The sequence below is a fragment of the Trematomus bernacchii genome, unplaced genomic scaffold (genome assembly GCF_902827165.1).
Source record: "Trematomus bernacchii unplaced genomic scaffold, fTreBer1.1, whole genome shotgun sequence".
Lineage (NCBI taxonomy): Eukaryota > Metazoa > Chordata > Actinopteri > Perciformes > Nototheniidae > Trematomus > Trematomus bernacchii.
In genome coordinates this window covers 391,163-414,166 of record NW_022987784.1, presented here as the reverse complement: position 1 = coordinate 414,166, position 23,004 = coordinate 391,163, and the positions used below count along the sequence as shown (strand labels likewise).

The 23,004-nt window shown below is 42.5% G+C and overlaps 2 protein-coding genes across 4 annotated transcripts; both read right to left on the bottom strand.

Moving 5' to 3' along the window:
• Positions 1-4,334: 4,334 nt before the first annotated feature.
• LOC117497434 lies at positions 4,335-15,906 on the bottom strand. Its single transcript, XM_034149418.1, has 3 exons — positions 15,867-15,906; positions 14,728-15,079; positions 4,335-5,445 (listed from the first exon to the last, which is right to left on the bottom strand). The coding sequence occupies exons 2-3, from the start codon at positions 15,074-15,076 to the stop codon at positions 4,556-4,558; spliced, it is 1,239 nt and encodes a 412-aa protein (XP_034005309.1). The 5' UTR covers positions 15,077-15,079; positions 15,867-15,906; the 3' UTR covers positions 4,335-4,555.
• Positions 8,292-11,140, bottom strand: LOC117497432. Of its 3 annotated transcripts, none has more exons than XM_034149415.1 (2): positions 10,947-11,140; positions 8,292-9,857 (listed from the first exon to the last, which is right to left on the bottom strand). In XM_034149415.1, the coding sequence occupies exon 2, from the start codon at positions 9,837-9,839 to the stop codon at positions 8,580-8,582; it is 1,260 nt and encodes a 419-aa protein (XP_034005306.1). In that variant the 5' UTR covers positions 9,840-9,857; positions 10,947-11,140; the 3' UTR covers positions 8,292-8,579. The 3 variants fall into 3 exon arrangements, with proteins under 3 accessions (XP_034005306.1, XP_034005305.1, XP_034005304.1); XM_034149414.1 differs by having other exon boundaries at positions 10,623-11,139; XM_034149413.1 differs by having other exon boundaries at positions 8,292-9,842; positions 10,623-11,139.
• Positions 15,907-23,004: the final 7,098 nt, after the last annotated feature.

Below are 23,004 nucleotides of genomic sequence, written 5' to 3'. Positions count from 1 at the left end.
GACAGCAATTTGAATACAGAAATAGCTGTTGTGGATCAGAAAATAACTCATAGGAACAAGCACACCTGTACATGTACATACACATGGGCGCATATACACACTGTTTCGTGGAAGAAAAAAAAGGTTCAACAGATGAGACAGAAGCGGAGATGATTGAGCTTAATCAGCATGAAAGTCATTGCTGAGGATGAGATTGTTCTCGTCATGAGCGCCGCTTCGGAGAGCAATTATCCTGCCACACCACACTTTCAACATGCGTGCACAACATGATAACATGGCAGCAAGGCAATTTGTTTTAAAGCTGAGGCATGTACAGGTTATTTATCATGATTCAGTTTTAATTGAACTGCAGCAGTAAGAGGACATGTCTCATCAGGCACAGTGGGTATTGAACGTACTCACTGTGACCCAGGCATCACCCCGCTGACATGCAATCCTTGTGTCTTTTTACTGCTTGTTAGGATTTGTTGCTACAGACCCCTCAAACATCAGTGTCATCTATCTTGTCTCATATCCTGAATCCCGTCACCGAATGTCATAAAGGACAACAAATATTGATCCTTCTTCGTTGTTATATGGCGGCGCTCACATCTCAAACAAGTCTTCGCTTCTGATAAGGTGGCATCACTTGGAAAGGTCAACAATATTTCGTCAAAAGAATAACAGATAAGAGCATCTTTTACCTCAGGCTGTCTTAAGCCCCATACATGACTTATATTAAAACATTATATAACTAGTTTGATTTATGATGCTTTTGACGCAGTAAAGAAAACTGTTTTTAATGAGGACTATGCACTCATCCACTCTTTCTTGCTGAAAGTAAAGCCAGAGGCAACTGAGTGAATTATGTTAATAAACTTTAAAAATTAATTCAATTTGGCACCTTTCATTTCTCTAAAAGGTTTTAAAATTCCTAAAAGACAATTAAAAAAGGTTTGATGATTCTCTGTGTGACAAATGATGGCAACCCTTTATAATAAACATATGATTAAGTTATGCATAATGATTTAATCACAAGCCATTATCCACTGCGTTATTATATCTGTTTAACATACAGTAATCATTTTCAAATGAGAATCACGACTTACTTAACTAGTTTGATTTATGATGCTTTTGACGCAGTAAAGAAAACTGTTTTTAATGAGGACTATGCACTTATCCACTCTTTCTTGCTGAAAGTAAAGCCAGAGGCAACTGAGTGAATTATGTTAATAAACTTTAAAAATTAATTCAATTTGGCACCTTTCATTTCTCTAAAAGGTTTTAAAATTCCTAAAAGACAATTAAAAAAGGTTTGATGATTCTCTGTTGCCCCTTTCACACCGGCGCTTTTTCCTGTTCACACCGCAGCGGCGACGCGTCATAGCTCCGGAATGCGGTTCACTTCCAGCTCCAAAAAATTGTCGGTCCAGAGGCAAGAGCTTCGGAGCTATGACGCGGCGTCGCTTACGTCTCTTACGTCGAGGCGTGCAGGAAACCTTACTTTGACCATCCGTTCGCTGTTATTGATCATTGTGGAGATACATGGGCTGTACAGGTTGTCATGTCCGACTATCACAAGTAGAATCATAATGAAAAATACGCCGGTAAAATGTGCCTGTAGAAAACGGCTTAGCAAGTAGTCAGTTTAGCTTCGGTTGCTATGCTAACATCACCCATGTTATACCAGAGAAACTTTCATAACAGCGTTGTGATGCCAAACAGCGTCAATTCAGACTGACACACATTCACTTAAGGGGAACTGGGGATATGTATCAGCTGCTTGTGTGACAGTCAGACAGTGAATACTTTAGAGCCGTGTGAGCTAACCCGGAGCTAACGGGAGAATAAACTCCCGTGGAAGAGCAGCCAGCACTGCAGCGGTCGGTACATGCCGCTGAAACACATTAATAAACAATGAACCACGGCACTCTGGAGAAAAGTATAAGGTTGGAGAAGTCGTTATTTAATTTAATCTGGCTTCGTATGATTAAAAGCAACACGATCATCGAACCAACGCAGTCCCCGGCCCGTTGTTGTTGTGGGAGAAAATCAGCGACGTAAACTGTGACGTCATGACGCAGCAGCGGCAGCTCTGGGCAGTGTGAACAGAGCGGGAGCTGAAAAGGGAAACCGGAGCTGAACCAGAAAAGCTCTCGCTAGGAGCTAGAAAGGGAAAAGCGCTGGTGTGAAAGCCGCATGTGTGACAAATGATGGCAACCCTTTATAATAAACATATGATTAAGTTATGCATAATGATTTAATCACAAGCCATTATCCACTGCGTTATTATATCTGTTTAACATACAGTAATCATTTTCAAATGAGAAATACGACTTACTTGAGGGGACATAAATCAAGTAAGTATAACTTATGTAGAGTAATGATTAAAGGGGCCCTACTATGTTCATTTTCATGTTCATATTTGTATCTTACTGCTTTTACTGTGACATGTTTACATGCTTTAATGTTCAAGATGGTCTTTATTTCTTTGGTTTGGGAGAGAAACTCCCGCTGAGGGGACATTTTGGAGTTTAGCCTTTGCAGACCATTTACATGCACACAAATAATACACTACTACAGAAACTACTACCCCAAAAAGAAGGATAGGGCCGATTAAAGTTGTGATGAACACTTGATGCATCTTACAATCATTTTACATTTACATATCACATCATACATAAACATATCTGACATTCTGTACATACAGTATACAAAGAATGGGTGCTTCTATTCAGCATACACCTGATATTCTCATGCAATTCTCATCTGCTGGATGATTTTGGTTTTCGTGCACCATGTTTGATTTACTCCTGCTTCTTTTTTTAAATAGCACAAAACAAGTTTGAGAAAAAAAACAAGTGATATCTTGTTGTGCATCGGCAACTGTGTTAAATGTTTTTTGTTAGTTTAGTTATTTATGTTCCACTTCCTGTTTTATTTTGTATTCACCTTGTCTCGTTCCAGGTTCCTTTACTTCCTGCCTTGGTTGTTTTCCCGCCATCGTTAGTGGGTGTTTCTCAATCGCGAGTAAAGCTGCTCCAGAGCCACTATTTCAAGCATACTACGTCATCGAGTGCCGCCGAAGTACTGTTCCAATCTCCAGCATACTTGGAAATCTACCGAGCCCGGCGTACTCCGTTTGGAGAAATATCGAGGCTGCACATGAGTAGACTCCGCGGTCTTAAAATCCCCACAATGCTTTGCGCACGGACCAATTTCCCCAAATCTGTGGCGGAAGATGTAAGGCGGGGCCTCTCATATGACGCACACCTGCACACTTGCTAGCCTGTTCCACTCTTTGTTTTCCGAATGCCAGGAAGTATTCTTGCCTCGCTTCTGAAGCAAGATGCTCGGCAGACATGTGCTACCAAGCAAGCGTACTCGCGATTGAGAAACACCCCTTGTCTTGTTCCAGGTTCCTTTACTTCCTGCCTTGGTTGTTTTCCCGCCATCGTCAGTGTCTGCCTCGCCCCTGATTGTTTCCACCTGTGCCCACTTACCTCTTGTATATATTGTCCTGTCTCCCCTTGTCTCCCCTTGTCTGTTGCCAGATTGTCTTGTGTCTTATGCCGAGCGCTCCAACGGTTTCCTATTGCATCTAGTTATCGTTACAGTCATTGTCCGCTTCTATAGTTATAGTATAAGGTAAGATCAGGTAGTAGTATTTTTCTAGTATTTTGTTAGGTAAGCATTAGTGTAGATTATTTATTGTATGTATTTTTCTGGATCTGCTGATCCTGTGAATTTGGTATTCTTCATATTTTTGTACTGAAACTGCTTTTCAAGTAAAGACTATTTGTGTACTTGAATCCTGTGTCTGCCTTCATGCTTTTGGGTCCACTCCTTGTACACCCGTGACATATCTGAAGATTTGTTGTTGTTTGGTCATGCAAGAACATGTAGATGTTTGTATATGACGACCAGTTAAGTTTTCATTCATTTATTATTAAGAGCTTATTCTCATTCTGAACAGTACCTATTTTCATAGAAGTTGACAAATGCATGAGCCTGAAATCAACTTTACCTTACATTTGACTTAATATTCTTAATGAATAAACATTGAGTCATATAGTGACTTGATTATTAATTGATGATGATCAACAGAAATTAATGGTATATTCTGCATTTATGAGTGATTCAATAATTAACATATTTTAAGTTTATTTTTTGAACCACCATCATGTGTGTTTTTGCTTTAGAAAATATTATATGTTATGGATCAGGTGTTTATTTTCTTGATATAATAATGAGTGCTCTCCAACCGTGACCTTGCACCCTCAATTATTCTGTGTTTTTAGCAACTTTTCTTTCAAAATAGTATAGAATTAAGGAAATAATCACTGTGCTTTTGATATAAAACATTTATTGAATTAATTAACACTTGAAATGTGAAATGATAAAACAAAAAATATGAAGCTGTTGCAAAATCAGTCAATATACACGTGTGTCACCTACATATATAGCGTTGTATTGCATTTAATATGAAAGGGAACTAAATGATAACACATTTTGCAACAAAAAGGGAATGTTATGCTTTGTAATCTCTATAACATGTTGGGATCTGTGGACACTGCTACTCCCATTGGTCCACACTCAGCTGCTGGGACACATACTGACAGAAACACACCCCTCCCTCCAGGTGACCGGTGGAGCTGGGCTGAGGAAAGGGGAAGTGTCTTTGAGCAAGGCAGCAGGCGTAACCTGATGAGAAGTACAGCAGAGCTCTTTGAAACAAATCTTCAGCACAAACCTGATCAGAAAACGTTTCTGCAAACTCATGTTTGCAGCGGTCCAGAGAAACATACACCAGAGAGATTTTTGAGTTGGAACGACGACCCATTAACACTTTCTCCTCAGAGAGGATGATGTTTACCTGGCCAATAGCTTTTTTCATTTGCCTCACTATGTACTTTTCATCATCATTCTTCCAGAGACAGATATGAATCAACAATCCCAATGTAACCAAGGAAAAGCTAGCAATTAAGAGCACATTTGCTACCTTTGAAAGGTCTCCAAATATAATAATTGAAAATACATTTAATGCAACCACCAATAAAAGCAATAGTATGCCAATAATGTGAATTAATACTCTAACCCAAACGGGGCGGAACCAAACTTTATTTTCCGACACACTGTTGATCATCCTCACAGCCATTCTGTACTTCTCTTGGTCCTCAATGATCAGGCGCAGTTGGTCTGGTACCTCCATGTCACTGAACCGACCACAATCCCATTTACTGAGACTGTCTTCATTTACAGCATCCAGCGGCTGCAGGGCCTTCCCGTTGTAGATGGAGGGAGGATGGAAGGGCAGCACAGTGGACCCTTGAAGCTGCTGGTTGGGGGTGCAGAGCACCTTGAGCAGCTTATTCTTGAAGTCGGGGTCGTTGGCCTCGAGGTAGGTGAGGTGGCAGAGGTGGAGAGGAACAGAGACTCCTGGCTCCAGCAGCACTGGGACGATGGGTTTCCTCTCCAGGCAGTCTCTGAACAAAGACATGTTGGCCTCCAGGAGACACCAGCGGCTCCTCACAAACTCTGGGCTGAGAACCAGCAGGACCTTCTGGCTCTCCTGGATGCAGTCGGACATGTTTTCCAACACGGTGCGGCCGGGAGTGAAGTCTCGCTCATGGTAGCAGATCTGCAGGCCGCAGGCCTCCAGTTGGTCGATGAGGCAGTGGGTCCACTGGTAGTCAGTGCTGCTGTAGCTAATGAAGACATGGTAACACTCTCCATCTCTCAGGGTGGGAGGAACAGGAACAGAGGGAGACAGTGGCTGAATGTCGGCAGTCTCAAGTGAATTAATTGGCTCCATTATCTAAAGAGAAGGCAGAGGTGAGAATATCGCCAGAATTATTAATGCCCTACAAGGATACTCTTCGAGGTTATTGTAAAGCTGCAAAACGAAGTATACACAGATACAGCTTTGCACGAAAATATAGTTATTAGCAACATTGTAAAAGAGACGGGGTCTCCAGAAAATTGGGTTTAGAGATGGCACGGTGTGGATGGGTGTGTCCCAGTAAAAGAACACGGAGAACAGACTTTCCCAGTTTAGTGGTCTTTAATTATACTTGTTCTTGCTGTTAGCCATGTGTGTGTGTGTGTGTGTGTGTGTGTGTGTGTGTGTGTGTGTGTGTGTGTGTGTGTGTGGTCTGTAACGATAATACAAACAAGGAATAGCATTAATAATTATCACAATATATCTATAATAAACAACTATAGAATCAATACAACTGAACCACACAAGCGAGTGAAACACACAAATACAAAGAAGTTAGCAACTAAGCTACCACTAGCATCCAGCACCACTAACAAACTAGAGACATTACTGTATTACTGCCTACTAAGATATCAACATACATGACTATTTACCACATATAAACACAGACAAGTTCACATTGCACAAACAGATACTCAACTCTATGCATTTACGCACGACACCCAACAGCACAAAAGCAAAGACAATGCCGAGGAAAAAACGGGAGGAAAAGATACTGTCGTCTCAGAAACGAAACCGAAAGTAAACATCACCGGCACACAGGCACGGCAACTCCGATGACGCCACACGCATGCAACAGCTCAACACACCGGGAACACCAAAGGAAAGACACCCACAACATAACATCAAACAAACCCACCATATACATAACATGTGTGGGCTTTCTTACAAACATGGTTTGGTTCTCATTTCCCATCATTTCCAGTTTGTTAACTACACATAAATATGAATAAGCACAAGGTCTTGCAAACAGACCTACTTTCCTCAAGGTTATAATGTTCAGTTTGTTTAGGGTTTAACCATATTGCTGTGACGGCTGCCTCAGTTGTTTAAATAAACTAAATTAATTCAGTTGAACTCTTCTGTCCCTTTCTCAAGCCACTTTTCACTTCCTCCATCCAAATGCATTGTACCTGTATGGAACTCTCCATACTTGTCTATCCATCCATCAGATCCCCCCAGAAATAAACACCGGTCCCTGTGATCTGACCAAGGACTATTCCACCTACTCACAGTTTCTTAACTGTTACTGGTGTCCACATAAATAATAACTTATAGTTAATACATTTCAGTTGTCATAAAGCATTTATAACTACCAATGTAACATCATTTTGACAAATGTCCCTTTCTCAGAGCTGGATTAGACTCAGTCAAATGAAAAGTCAATTATTAATTTGTAAATCCACAGTGAAAGCAAAAAATAACTTGCACATGTTTTCAACCTTGAGTAGTACAACTGTATTTGGGTTGGATTCCTCATTTGCAAATAAAGACAATTTCAATACATATATACCACGATCAACCATAACATTATCACCACTGACAGGTGAAGTGAAGAACATTGATTATCTCTTTACAATGGCACCTGTCAGTGGGTGGGATATGTGAAGCAGCAAGGGAACGCTTCGTCCTCAAAGTTGATGTGTTGGAAGTAGGGAAAATGGGCAAGCAAAAAATGTTGAGCGACTTTGACAAGAGCCAAATTGTGATGACGAGGCGTCTCGGTCAGAGCATCTCCAAAACTGCAGCTCTTGTGGGGTGTTCCCGTTCTGAAGTGGTCAGTAGCTATCAAAAGTGGTCCAAGGAAGGAAAACCGGTGAGGCAGCAACTTGCAGGACTTAAAGGATCTACTGCAAACGTCTTGGTGCCAGATACCACAGCACACCTTCAGAGGTCTAGTAGAGGCCATGCCCCGACGGGTAGGAGCTGTTTTGGCTGCAAAAGGGGGACCTACACAATATTAGGCAGGTGATCATAATGTTATGGATGATCTGTGTACATTTCTCCAAGTCATCCTGATACTCACATGTAATATAAAACAAAAGATTCGTAAACAAATGTAGGTTTGTGGAAAACTTGAGATATGTTATTCAAATAAGGATTAAATAAAATAACACAATACACTGTAAAATGAAGAAGGCAAGGATTTTCAGTTGATTTTCAGTAAAACTAAATCCAAGTCTAAACATGTTGATCTACCTTCACTCACTGCATAATAATCAGTATTCAATAAGCTTTCTGCTGCATCAAAATAAATCGTAATTAGACTACAGTATGTGTAAATAAGTAATTAAACAAGCTTAAGTAAAGAGTTTCTTAGAGTTGTAAACCTTTAAGATATAAAGAAACAATACAATCGTAAATTACAGAAGAAAATGTTAATCAGGAAGGTGATTCATGAATAAAATAGCTTGTAGACACAGAAGCTTTCATACCTCGATTGATGTTTCTAAAAACAAAGAAATGATGAAGTTCAATTTAAGTATCTAAACTAAATTCACACAATAACAACAACATTCACAAAACAATGCATGTTCGTACCTGATTTAGACAACATTAAATCCAACAAATACAATGAAGAGTGATCGATGAACTGAAAATAAAGTCAGGAAGTAAGAGATGAGAAAAATCTTCCTCACAGTTCATGCTTTTGTGAAGCAGAAGGTGAAGGTTTGTGAAAGAGACTCATTCTGATATCTGAGGGCTAACATGAATAAAGTCGCTGTGCCTTCAGTGGAACTAAGTGTCTTATAATAATGCAGACATTTCATGATGATCCAGTTATTATTAAATAGTTAGGTCACACATGTGGACACTGCTACTCCCATTGGTCCACACTCAGCTGCTGGGACACATACTGACAGAAACACACCCCTCCCTCCAGGTGACCGGTGGAGCTGGGCTGAGGAAAGGGGAAGTGTCTTTGAGCAAGGCAGCAGGCGTAACCTGATGAGAAGTACAGCAGAGCTTTTTGAAACATTTCTTCAGCACAAACCTGATCGGAAAACGTTTCTGAAAACTCATGTTTGCAACCGTTCAGAGAAACATACACCAGAGAGATTTTTGAGTTGGACCGACGGCCCATTAACACTTTCTCCTCAGAGAGGATGATGTTTGCTTGGCCAATAGCTTTTTTCATTTCCCTCACTATGTACTTTTCATCATCATTCTTCCAGAGACAGATATGAATAAACAATCCCAATGGAACCAAGAAAAAGCTCAAAAGAAAAAGCACAGATGCTACAACAGAGTCTCTGAATACCTTTGAAACGACTTGGAAAAATATAGCCGTTGAAAATGTATTGAATGAAGCCATCAGGAAAATAAATATTAGGCCAAAAAGGTAAATTAAAACTCTAACCCAGACGGGGCGGAACCAAACTTTATTTTGAGACACACTGTTGACCATCCTCACAGCCTTTCTGTACTTCTCTTGGTCCTCAATGATCAGGCGCAGCTGGTCTGGTACCTCCATGTCACTGAACTGACCACAATCCCATTTACTGAGACTGTCTTCATTTACAGCATCCAACGGCTGCAAGGCCTTCCCGTTGTAGATGGAGGGAGGATGAAAGGGCAGCACAGTGGACCCTTGAAGCTGCTGGTTGGGTGTGCAGAGCACCTTGAGCAGCTTATTCTTGAAGTCGGGGTCGTTGGCCTCGAGGTAGGTGAGGTGGCAGAGGTGGAGAGGAACGGAGACTCCTGGCTCCAGCAGCACTGGGACGATGGGCTTCCTCTCCAGGCAGTCTCTGAACAAAGACATGTTGGCCTCCAGGAGACACCAGCGGCTCCTCACAAACTCTGGGCTGAGAACCAGCAGGACCTTCTGGCTCTCCTGGATGCAGTCGGACATGTTTTCCAACACGGTGCGGCCGGGAGTGAAGTCTCGCTCATGGTAGCAGACCTGCAGGCCGCAGGCCTCCAGCTGGTCGATGAGGCAGTGGGTCCACTGGTAGTCAGTGCTGCTGTAGCTAATGAAGACATGGTAACTCTCTCCATCTCTCAGGGTGGGAGGAACAGGAACAGAGGGAGAGAGTGGCTGAATGTCGGCAGTCTCAAGTGAATTAATTGGCTCCATTATCTATACAAAAAAAAACTAAAGTAAAAAGAAAATATGATTTAGAGATATACTGTAGGCATGATTTTTTCAACAATTCTAGGCATTTGTTTTTTATGATAATATATCTCCACCTTTTAAACCACCTTTGAAAGTCCCACTGAGACTCAGTGAATGAAGTTCAGTGATTTAAGTTGTCTTTAAATAATTGTATTGTTGTTTTCCGAACTCTGTGTTTTGGAGTGTGATATTGGCAGAACATAGATGCCACACATTTACAGTACTTACTAATAATACCTTCAGAAGAAATAAAACACATATTTTATTTTGTATCAACAAGGCTAACGAGATGCTCTGTCAGCATACTTCTAGAAAAGGAATTTTTTTTTAAGTTTTCAATCACCCAAAAGCGGCCATCTTAGAAAAGCACATCATTCTCATTAGACTCAGAATAATGAAAAGTAAATATATTTTTTTTTTATCCACAGTGAAAGCAAACGATAATATGTTCATTTTTTTCAACCTTGAGTATTACATTTGTATTTGGTTCGGATCCAATGTTTGAAAATAAAGTCATTATCAATACACGTAGAAGTTCCTCCAAGTCATCATGATACTCCCACGTGTAATATAAAATAAAAGGCTCTCAAACAAGTTTAGGTTTGCAGAAAAGTTCAGTTCTGTTAGTAATATTATGATTACAAATTACACAATACACTGTAAAAAGTAGAAGGCAAGGATTTTCAGTTGATTATAAGTAATACAAAATCACACATTTTAAAGCTTTCTTCTACAGTCACTCACTGCATAACAATCCGTATTCAAGAAGCTCTCTGCTGCTTCCATCATAATTAGCCTATTTGTATAAAAAACATTAATTAAACAAGATTACTTACAGAGTTTGTCAGAGTTTTAAACATTCAAGATATAAAGAAACATACACATTGGAAATAACAGAAGAACAAGTCAATCAGGAAGGTGATTCACCCAAAAGATAGCTTGAGGACACAGAAGCTTTCATACCTCGATTGATGTTTCTAAAAACAACAGAATGATGAAGCTCAGTTTACGTATCAAAACTAAATTCACACAAAACTAAAATATTCGCAAAACAATGCATGTTCGTACCTGATTTAGACAACATTAATTCCAGTAATTACAATGAAGAGTGATCGCATGGTGCGGATGGAAAGGAACTGAAAGTAAAGTCAGGAAGTAAGAGTTGAGAAACATCCTCCTCACAGTTCTGCTTTTGTGAAGCAGGTGAAGATTTGTGAAAGAGACTCATTAGGGGCGTTCACACCAAGTACTTTTCCCACAGTAATTCATGAGAACTTTAGTTCATGAGAGCTCTTTAGTTCTGATGAACTAAAGCAGATCGCGTTCACACCAAAATGAGTTCCTGGGGGTGGATTAGGCAAATGAGCCGCTGACGTCACTTCTTTTTCTTCTGCTTTGGGTTTCCTGGCAGGCCGCAAACAACTTCACGGCGAGTACAGTAGGTGGCGGTATGCACCTTAAAGTTGCAATTCGCCAAAAAACCGAGAGAAGAAGAAGAAAAAAAACTTCCGCTTCCGCTGTATGCTTCTGTTTACCTTCCGACCTCAGGCACGGTATGGAGTTGACGTTTTGGTGGTCGTGTTATACAGCTTCGTAACTGAGTTATTTAAGCCAATAACCACAAATACAAATAGACCATTCAAATGCAATAGAAATGCTGAGTCGGAGGCGGTTAAGAAGCCTTAATAAAAGGATTGGACCACGAAAAGCACACGCTATGGACATGTTTCGCCGTAGGAGAGCTGAGCATGATGATCGTTATCACGCCCAAAGAACAGCAATGGTACGTTCATTAAATTACATTAATACTATCTAATGTTGGATTTATGGAGTTATGTAGGGCTAATTTGTGTCTTTGTATGTGTTTCCAGATATGCGAATACTACGGAACGCGTCGTGTCCCGCGCTCTCTCTGGGTGAACAATAGAACATCGGCTTGGTGGGAGGTGGTGCCAACGTGCAGTGGATCTAAGATTTCCGAATGTCCAAGGGCTCTTTTCAACTCCAGCATGGAAATTGTAAATTGACAATAAAGCTGATCTTTTGTAGTGCATTTGGTTCTCTCTTTTATTTACCAGTCAACAGACACAATTACAATAGTGCAGACACACCTTAGTGCAAAGATTAAATGTCAGTATCAAAACAGTACTCATACTGTATATTTGTATATTAATGAGTATATTATTATGTTAAATGTGTGTTAAAGACAATGGGATGAGGTTAAAAACTGTTGTATACCATCTTTACTGTGATAAATACATACATGTTAAGCATACACACCTGAAAAACTACGTTACACACACACAGGTTAGTCTGTGCACTGCTGCTGGTTTAAACAAAGACAGTCATGATGCTAGTGCTGTGCATGTAGGTTCTCTTTTATTTATCAGCAGCAGATCAATAAGTGTCAGTAGTATCAACACAATATAATAACAGTGGCAATATATATATATATATATAATAACAATAGGTAGGCTCAGCAGCAGACACACCTTAGTGCAAAGTTAGGTGTCAGTATTAATAACAGTGGCATATATATATATATATATATATATATAATCACAATAATACAAAATTAACTGTCCCAGGTGTAGGCAATTTGGGGTGAAGTGTCTTGCCCAGGGACACAACGACATCCTGACTGCAGTGGGGTTTGAACCTGTGCTCCCCTGATCCGAACACCAACGCACCAGACCACTGCACCACACGCCTCCCAACAAGTCATTGTACAGTTTATCAACGACAAGTTTTTCTTAATTTTTGTATTGAAGGCCTGTTGGATTTAATCAGCTCGCTTAGCACTGCCAGAAGCCCAGCCTGAAAGGTATTTTGTTGCTCCACCTCGATTCCTGGGCCTTGTGTGAATGCAGCAGCCGTTCGTCGTGCATCTCCTTGGCACGCAGGTCCTCATTCTCCTTGCTGACCATGGCACGGCGGTCCATCGCCATGATGGTGTCAAGGAAGCTGTCATCGTGTGCCCACTTTCCTAAGGTGAAATATGCAAGATACAAGATCAGTTTAATAGCAACAACGAGACAACATTGTCCAAATACCGGAAGGGGAGCAGCCCATAACAGAGAGCCCCCCCACGTCAGAGTCATCACTGTGGGCGATCTCCACCTCTGAGTCTGTCTCTGCAGGCACACAACAGGAGGAACACGGGGAACACCTTTGATTTGACTATTAACATTGTAAATGGTGAAGGCACTAACAATTGGGGGATGGAGGGCTCTCAGGACATGATAGGGAGGCGTGTGGCGCAGTGGATAAGTGCATTGGTGTTCGGATCAGGGGAGCACAGGTTCAAACCCCACTGCAGTCAGCATGTTGTTGTGTCCCTGAGACACTTCACCCCAAAGTGCTCCTGTGGGGATTGCCCACAGTATTGAGTATGTAAGCTTTGGATAAAAGCGTCTAACAAGTGACATGTAATGATTCAAAAAGCTTTTGAATATTGAATAACAAACCAATGTGGTTTACTTGTTATCCACAGTTTAGCTGCTAAATGTTTTTTAGCAATGCTTTTCTTTGTGCTCCACATATCTAAATGTATAAAGTGTGTTTTCACCTCCGTTCCCTCCTGTTTGCTGCAGTATGGCAGCAGCGGTCAGGATGGGATCCTCTGTGATCAGATAGTAGTCCTGATGGTGTCCGCTGACCGGGCGCAGGGTGTGGAGCTGCCTACTCTCAGCGGGGGGGAACTGAACGTGGAAACTGTGTTTCTCTGAGGGATCCTCCATGTAGTCTGAGAAGCCTTCTGAGGAAACAAGGTCAAACTATTTAGGATAATACTATGACAAGGAACAATGTTTAGGCAGTAAATAGAATTTCAATTACATTTCTACTTAAATGTGCAAAAATATTAGAACATCAGTCTTTGTGGCATGCAGGTAATCAACTGTTTAAGCTTTTACCATTAACATGTAGAATGAATGTTGCAAACTACTTGAAATTATAGCAACTACAATGTATTGTTAGAGGTAACAATACAGAGGTAGCATTATGTCCAGCTATCATGCTAATTGCTAACGTTATATTATCGTTTTATCCCGGAGGGGAAAACTAGTTTCTAATCCTGAGAGAAACACCTCGCCTGAAACACACGATTAGTGCCATGAGTTAGTGAAGCAAATTACAGAACATTGCACACTTATTCACAAGTCAAAACGTGTTCATAGCAGGCACGGCTGAGAATAGCTAGCTAGCTAGATGTTGTTAGCCACTTGGACCTAACGTTAGCAAGTTCTAGCATGGCTAGCTCGATCTACTGAGCAAATAAAAGTACATCTAAGACCAGTATTGTGCAGATTAAAACAGTGCAGTGCATGTATTTTATTTTACCTTCGTAGTCGTCACGACATGACTTTGCCAGGTCTGCTAACTTTGCTGATCCACAGAAACTGCATTCAGTAGAAGCTTCTGAATGCCGCACTTCGCGTCCTCCGAGTAAATCGCCAGAAGCGCCGAGACATCCTCATCAATTCCACCGCTCCGATGATTTATTTAGTGTTGCTATAATAACTGCTTTCACAAAAGTAATCTCTTCGGGTAAGCGAGCAAATACAATGGCCGCTTCCAAAAAAAAATTCAGAGTCAAACGGGCGTGGTTTGCATTCCGCACAGCCAATCAGACGTACAAACTATTTTCTCCCACAACAGTCCCTGCTCTCTAGCAGGGACTGAAAAGCGGGTCGGACGAACTCATTTGAGCTACTTTAGTTCCTGGGGCTTTTTGGTGTGAACGCAAATATATCGTAGTTCTGATGAACTATTGTGGGAAAAGTACACCAAAGTACTCCGGTGTGGAGAGGAACAGAGACTCCTGGCTCCAGCAGCACTGGGACGATGGGCTTCCTCTCCAGGCAGTCTCTGAACAAGGACATGTTGGCCTCCAGGAGACACCAGCGGCTCCTCACAAACTCTGGGCTGAGAACCAGCAGGACCTTCTGGCTCTCCTGGATGCAGTCGGACATGTTTTCCAACACGGTGCGGCCGGGAGTGAAGTCTCGCTCATGGTAGCAGACCTGCAGGCCGCAGGCCTCCAGCTGGTCGATGAGGCAGTGGGTCCACTGGCAGTCAGTGCTGCTGTAGCTAATGAAGACATGGTAACACTCTCCATCTCTCAGGGTGGGAGGAACAGGAACAGAGGGAGAGAGTGGCTGAATGTCTGCAGTTTCAGGTGATTGAATCGGCTCCATTATCTAAAGAGAAGGCAGAGGTGAGAATATCGCCAGAATTATTAATGCCCTTCAAGGATACTCTTCGAGGGTACCTATAGCTTTGAACAGTGTGCAAGTAATACAGTTTTTAGCAACATTGTTTTATTAGATATTTATCCCCTAAAAGTATTGAACAGACATTCATTTGAAATCGTAATCACATGGGTTGGACGCAACATCACCACTCGTAAATGATATCTGAACATGTGTCAGAAAGTGTATAATTCGACCTAAAGATATTTTTAAGTGTTTCGAGTTTTGTAGTGAAAAACTATTCAGTAAATTACTTTAGTTTTTTCTTTGATAAACAGGATCACAGAAAATGCTTTTACATGTTATGAGTGTTTGTATTGGTCTGACACATTATAGATCACAAGTACTGACCAGCCATTTCTAATTTTCCAGTATGTCCAGTTTGAAACATCCTGAAAACAATCCTACCACTACAAATACCCCCTTTGTCTATAATCCATTGTTTGAGTTTACCATAAGATTACTTAAACTGATCATGACTGTCTCGTCCATGCACCTTGTGACACAAGTCACAAAGTCAACGAGGGAAGACAAACACAAACACAGTTAAATTCAGTAGTACCATCAACAGCCTCAAAAACGGCATATATGAAACTATGCCTATTTAAAACAGTTTCAACAACATTTTAATATCAGGATTTAGACATGAATTTACTCTTCTTTCTTAATGTTGCATTCTATCAGAACAGCGCTGGTTTCACTAAGGAGAGCTTAAAAAACTAAAGTATTCTCTTACCTGTAGATGACAAACTCCTAAAGCACGGCAGCAATGAGTCACCAACTCCTACTGGATGAGGAAGTTGCGTGACAAAAATACAATGCTCTGTTATTAAAGGCATTTACTATATCTTCAGGTAGCAATGGCTTTATAACATGGTTGCTGTTGGGTCAGTTACTGTACCTTTAATTCAAATCAAACCCATGTGTTTACGTCACCCTCACACTGCATGCTTCAACAGGATTGGTTGGCAATGTTTTACTCAGCTGCCTGAAGTACACAATACAACACACTGGTGGTAAGGCTTTCTGATATGCACATTCGTTTTCAATCTTATATTGGTTACATTTGTTCACTTTAAATGGAAAAAAAGTGATTTAGCTCTCTGCAGATATTAGGCTTGTTTGAGACAAGCGAGACCTGCGCAGACTTGCGCAATTGCGATCAACGTCTTGCTAGTGCGTTGCATGATGGTTAGTCATTTTGTCCGACTTGCTCTGGAGGCTCGCCTACATGAGACGTTGAAATCTCGCGGGACAAAGACGCCCGCAGACTTGAGAGCGAGGCGCGGCGAGGCGGCGCAGTTTCTCTCCCCGGGCTGCGGAAGCAAAATGCTTGATGGGAAACGACTTGCTGGTATCTCGAGCTGAGCGCTCATTGGAGGTTTTTACCCCGTGCTGGTGATGAAACTCTCCATTGGCTCGGCAAAAGTGTGTTGTTGTTTTGTGTCAGTTTTACGTCGCCACTTCCATTCACATTTTTCATCATCATCAATGTTTGTCATCATGAAATTAATATCTATATATTTGTATACTATACTTGCACTGCTTACCGTTGTCATACTTTATATATCTTAGCATATTCATACAACACACTGTTAATACTAGGCTAGGCTACTGTGTATATAGTGTATTCATCATACCACTCACTGTTTATTCATCATTCAATTCATTCTATATTTTATTCTGTAGATTGTGTACATTACTTTTCACTTTACTGCTTTATGCACTCCTGGTTAGAAGCTAAACTGCATTTCGTTGTCTTAGGCCCCGGCTCCACGAGGACAAATACGGCAAAACGCATCGGAGTAACGCAAACGCAACCGCAAAAAACCTTCCGACCACACGCAATATACACCGGATTGTGTCAAGCTCCACGAGACGGCTCCGTTTACATCCAACCGCTGGAAAAGCTGCAGTACATATGCCGAACCTGTACGTGGCGCTGTAACTTCCTCCACAAAAGCAGCAACTTCCTCCACAAAAGCAGCGAAGAAGAATGGTTGTCATGGCTGCACTTCTGTTTATTCTCCGCGGTGGGGGCGGAGGGAACCGCGCAGAGTTTTTCGCCGGTCAATGTGTGTTAAAGTTTAAATCTTCATGCTTCCTCATGCAGCAGCTGATCCAGTAAGTAAACCCGACAGTAAAAATAAACATATTTATAACTAGTTTAGGTAGTTTGAGAGGTAATTAAAATAGCTAAGGGTGGTGATCTGACTTGAAGTGTGTGGCTGCTTCACAGCCGGAGGAGCTGCGTGTCTCCGTCCTGTCAGATTAGACTTCACTCGCGTTTATGTTCATATCGAGATAAAGATAAATAATCTGAATTCAGTGTGCAGTGTACTTTTGCGGGGGTGAGCAGCAGAGGTGGGGAGAGGCGGGGAGAGGCGGGGCTATGAAACGCATGACCGTATAGGCGACCCCACGGCCCCGTTGGACCCCCCAGAGCGCTCCGTTCCCAGATCTATCCACCTTTGGACCCGTTGTCGTTTGCGGGGTCTGTTTCTACGTTTCTGTTACGGCGTCGTCGAGCTTAAAGGGCTATACGCATGAGAAATATGCGGATTCAACCCGTTTTCGTCCTCGTGGAGCCTACGCCTCAGTACCTGTAATCTGTGCAATAACAATAAAGTTGAATCTAATCTTGAGCAGGAACAAATGTATTTACTTAGTACATATCTGACATTAACGATTAAACACATTTGTCCATTCTTTATCAATCAATCAATCAATGTTTATTTATATAGCCCAATATCACAAATGTTACATTTGTCTCAGTGGACTTCACAGTTTGTACAGAATATCAGTATGACAATACGACACCCTCTGTCCTTACGTTTCACATCATACAAGGAAAAACTTCCAGAGAAAAACCGACAGTTTAAAGGGGAAATGGGAGAAACCTCAGGGAGAGCAACAGAGGAGGGATCCCTCTCCCAGGACGGACAGACGTGCAATAGATGCCGTGTGCATTTATAAATGCAAACCGAGTCAAGCCGACTCCGGAGGTGGCGGTATGCACCTTAAAGTTGTTTAAAATCCGCCAAAAAACCGAGAGAAGAAGAAGAAGAAGAAGAAGCCGACTCCGAGCTGTCCGACTTCAGGCGAGTTTTTTGAGACCTCCCCCGGCTGCGATCGGCTATTCTCGTCTACTTTCGAGGCGAGCCGCAGCTCGTCTCAAACAAGCCTTGTGTAGTGATCACTGATTCATACACTGGGGTTACATAATTCAATCCGGGAACTACAGGTTGGGGGTATTGTTTCCGCCCGGACATATATGTTGACGGTACCTCCGGGGTACCTACAGTGTGTGTGTCCCTTTCACTTTCTCTTCTCTTCTGCGGCTTCGACCCGATAGCATGTCAGTTTCTGCTCCCCAATAAAGAGAGATTTGCACCTCCGATACACCGCCTCCGTCTCCCTTCTCTCGGCACTACATTGGTGACCCTGACATAAGTCTCGCGAAGGATCCGGGACTGACTCGAACACGGCAAAAAGACTCTTGTTTTTTCTCGAAATGCCGGGGATTTTTGGAGACCTCCGTAGCTGCCACGTGCGCTCGGACTGTGGCTCGGTGCGCCCCACGGAATGGACGCGGACGACGCTCGCCATTTCCACGGCTTTTCGGCTCTGGGGGACGGCAAGCCTTCCATGGGGCCGGTACGCGACCGTGCCGGGTTGGTTCGGGACATGCGGCTGCATGTCCGGCCAGAGACTAACGGCCGCCGAGATCAGCTAGCCATGACTGCTATCGGCTAGCAGCTGGCAACAGCTAACAACGGCTAGCCACAGCAGCTAGCGGCTGACATCCGACTGTTTTTTTTATTTTTATTTTAGTTTTTTTTGTGGTGCCGGAGAGGAGGTTCGATCAAGTCTGGTCGGCCTCGCGTGGATCCTCTCGCTATTTCGCCCACCTGTTTTTGTTCGTGGACGGGACGACCATTTTTGAGCTTTTTCTGGTGTCTGAGAGGAGGTTCGACCATGTCTGGTCGGCCTCGTGTGGACCCTCTCGCTATTATCACCACCTCGACGGCGGTTTCGGACGTCACACGCGGCTGCTTCGGCCCGTGGGTGACGCGCTTCTGGACCCCGTCTCACCTCTTCCCTCGCCTCGGCGGTTTCGAACGTCACCCGTGCCTTCATCGGCCCGCGGGTGGCGCGCTTCGGGACCCTGCCTGGCCTCTCCTCTAACCGCGGCTCACGGTTCGCCTCGACGGCGCCCCGTCTGGCCTCTCCCCTGTCCACGTCTCCCTCCTCCCGGGGACACGGCTCCTTCCTCCCGAGGACTTCGTGCCCGCCGCCGCTGTGCCTTCGCCTGCGGCCGGGCAGCGCTCCTCCCTGCTGGGGACCTCCGGGTGTTTCACGCCTGTCCCCACGACGCGACCCTCTCCTGCGGCCCCCCTGACGACGGCCCGTTCCATGGCCCGCCCTCCTCGGCCCCTGTGGTGCTTCCTCCCGGACGCGAGGATTGTGTCCATGGTTGAATTCTGGGGGGGCTTGTGTAGTGATCACTGATTCATACACTGGGGTTACATAATTCAATCCGGGAACTACAGGTTGGGGGTATTGTTTCCGCCCGGACATATATGTTGACGGTACCTCCGGGGTACCTACAGTGTGTGTGTCCCTTTCACTTTCTCTTCTCTTCTGCGGCTTCGACCCGATAGCATGTCAGTTTCTGCTCCTCAATAAAGAGAGATTTGCACCTCCGATACACCGCCTCCGTCTCCCTTCTCTCGGCACTACACTATTTTGTTTTAAGGCCGCATTAAAGGAAGACAGCACAACACAGTTTACCTCAACTTTGCAAGTGATGGACTTTCATTCCATTTCATTGTGTCGAAATGTTGTTAATCATCACTTATTTTGTTTTAAGAACTAGGCTAATTTGTCATTTGAGCTAATGATACACCTGTACATGTATACGTAATCATGCAGTATATGTCACAATCGGTCAGTGTTTTCTGTTTCATTTTGAAAAGTGTTCACCCCTGTGTTATGTCTGTTTTCACTTCCTGTCTCTGTGTTTTCCTTCCTGTTCCATTACCTGATTCTTTTCACCTGGTGCCCTTGTGATTTTCCAGCCCTGCCCAGCTGTGTCTTGTCCTTGAGATAGTTCTGCATGTATTTAAGTTCTGGTTTTCTTTTGGTGTTTCTCAATCATGTAAGAGTTCTGTTCAGTAAATACTGTTATATTTTTACTATAGTTGTTATTATTTTAAATATTTTTCTAGTTCTCTATCTGTGTTTTACATTTTTGTTTTACTTTTATGTATGCACCACGACATCAAGTCAAATTCCTCGTACGTGTAAACCTACCTGGTAATAAACCTGTTTCTGCTTCTGTTTTTGCCTTGCCCTGCCCTGTTCTGTCTGAATTGTCTAGGAGGTATTTGTGTGTCCTGCATTTGTGTCCTCCCTGCTCCCTGTGTCTGTACCTGAAAGAATATTTAATATAAAATATTTAGTTTATTTATATAATGTGTTGTATATGACCCACTCTACCCTCTGAGGCATAATATAGTTGGCATGTCACAGTGTGTTGTTTTCTTTCAGAGTGCTCCAGCTAGCATATGTTGGTTTCTCAAAACCAAGATAAGGACTTCCTCATGTTTCTCTAACCAGTTACTGAGGGTTACATGCACAAGCAATAACCAGAGAAACTCATGTTTCTTAACTGTTACTGGTGTCCACATACATAATAACTTATAGTTAATACATTTCAGTTGCCATAAAGCATTTATAACTACCAATGTAACATCATTTTGACAAATGTCCCTTCCTCAGAGCTGGATTAGACTCAGTCAAATGAAAAGTCAATCATTAGTTTGTAAATCCACAGTGAAAGCAAAAAATAACTTGCACATGTTTTCAACCTTGAGTAGTACAACTGTATTTGGGTTGGATTCCTCATTTGCAAATAAACACAATTTCAATACATATATAAACCGATCAACCATAACACTATGACCACTGACAGGTGAAGTGAAGAACATTGATTATCTCTTTACAATGGCACCTGTCAGTGGGTGGGATATGTGAAGCAGCAAGGGAACGCTTCGTCCTCAAAGTTGATGTGTTGGAAGTAGGGAAAATGGGCAAGTGAAAGGTTTTGAGCGACTTTGACAAGAGCCAAATTGTGATGACGAGGCGACTCGGTCAGAGCATCTCCAAAACTGCAGCTCTTGTGGGGTGTTCCCGTTCTGAAGTGGTCAGTTCCTATCAAAAGTGGTCCAAGGAAGGAAAACCGGTGAACCAGCAACTTGCAGGACAGAAAGGATCTACTGCAAACGTCTTGGTGCCAGATACCACAGCACACCTTCAGAGGTCTAGTAGAGGCCATGCCCCGACGGGTAGGAGCTGTTTTGGCTGCAAAAGGGGGACCTACACAATATTAGGCAGGTGGTCATAATGTTATGGATGATCTGTGTACATTTCTCCAAGTCATCCTGATACTCCCACATGTAATATAAAACAAAAGGTTCGTAAACGAATGTAGGTTTGTGGAAAACTTGAGATATGTTATTCAAATTAGGATTACATAAAATAACACAATACACTGTAAAATGAAGAAGGCAAGGATTTTCAGTTGATTTTATGTAAAACTAAATCCAAGTCTAAAAATGTTGATCTACCTTCACTCACTGCATAATAATCAGTATTCAATAAGCTTTCTGCTGCATCAAAATAAATCGTAATTAGACTACAGTATGTGTAAATAAGTAATTAAACAAGCTTAAGTAAAGAGTTTCTTAGAGTTGTAAACCTTTAAGATATAAAGAAACAATACAATCGTAAATTACAGAAGAAAATGTTAATCAGGAAGGTGATTCATGAATAAAATAGCTTGTAGACACAGAAGCTTTCATACCTCGATTGATGTTTCTAAAAACAAAGGAATGATGAAGTTCAGTTTAAGTATCTAAACTAAATTCACACAATAACAACATCATTCACAAAACAATGCATGTTCGTACCTGATTTAGACAACCTTAAATCCAACAAATACAATGAAGAGTGATCGATGGTGCGGATGGCAAAGAACTGAGTCAAGTCAGGAAGTAAGAGATGATAAACATCCTGCTCACCGTTCATGCTTTTGTGAAGCAGAAGGTGAAGGTTTGTGAAAGAGACTCAATCTGATATCTGAGGGCTAACATGAATAAAGTCGCTGTGCCTTCAGTGGGACTAATGGCGCGTTTCCACTACAGCCCGCAGCCCGGTTTAAGAGGGCTGTGACGTCAGCGGCCCGTCTTTGGTTGCGTTTCCACTTGGCCTAGTACCGGCCGGCGGGTCCTAATTCACAGTTTTTCTGGCCTCATAAAATCGTGGGGCCAGGGCCAGAGACAACGAGGCTGAGTCGGGCTGAGTATGCTAAACTAGAGAGAGCGTCGCTGGCAAGGGGGCAACAACTACAACAAGATGGACATATTTGACCGTGATTTAATTGTAATACACGTTTCAAAATGATGCCGAAGTAACAACATACTGATACCGATTAGTAAAAACCATGAATTAATGCTTTGTCAAGTCTGCAGACAGACGGCAGGGGAAAAACCTTTTAAAATGCTTGTTTTCTAAATGGAGATTGGCTAAGCTAACGCAGTATATGCCCCGACCGTCCATACTCACAACAACGGCCTATACAGACATAAATAAAGCAGCGACTGTATTCACCATGACACAGGCAGTCTGTGGTTTGTACTTGTTTAACTTTTGTCTAGTTTCTGAACATATATGAGGAGCTGTGAGCTCTGAGTGCTAACAGCTAACGGCTGTGTTGTTTTTCTGGGGTCCTCTGAAGATCACGTCACGGCTCCGCCTACACTGCGTTACTATAGATACTGCCCCAGTTCCTAAACTGTAATGGAAATGCG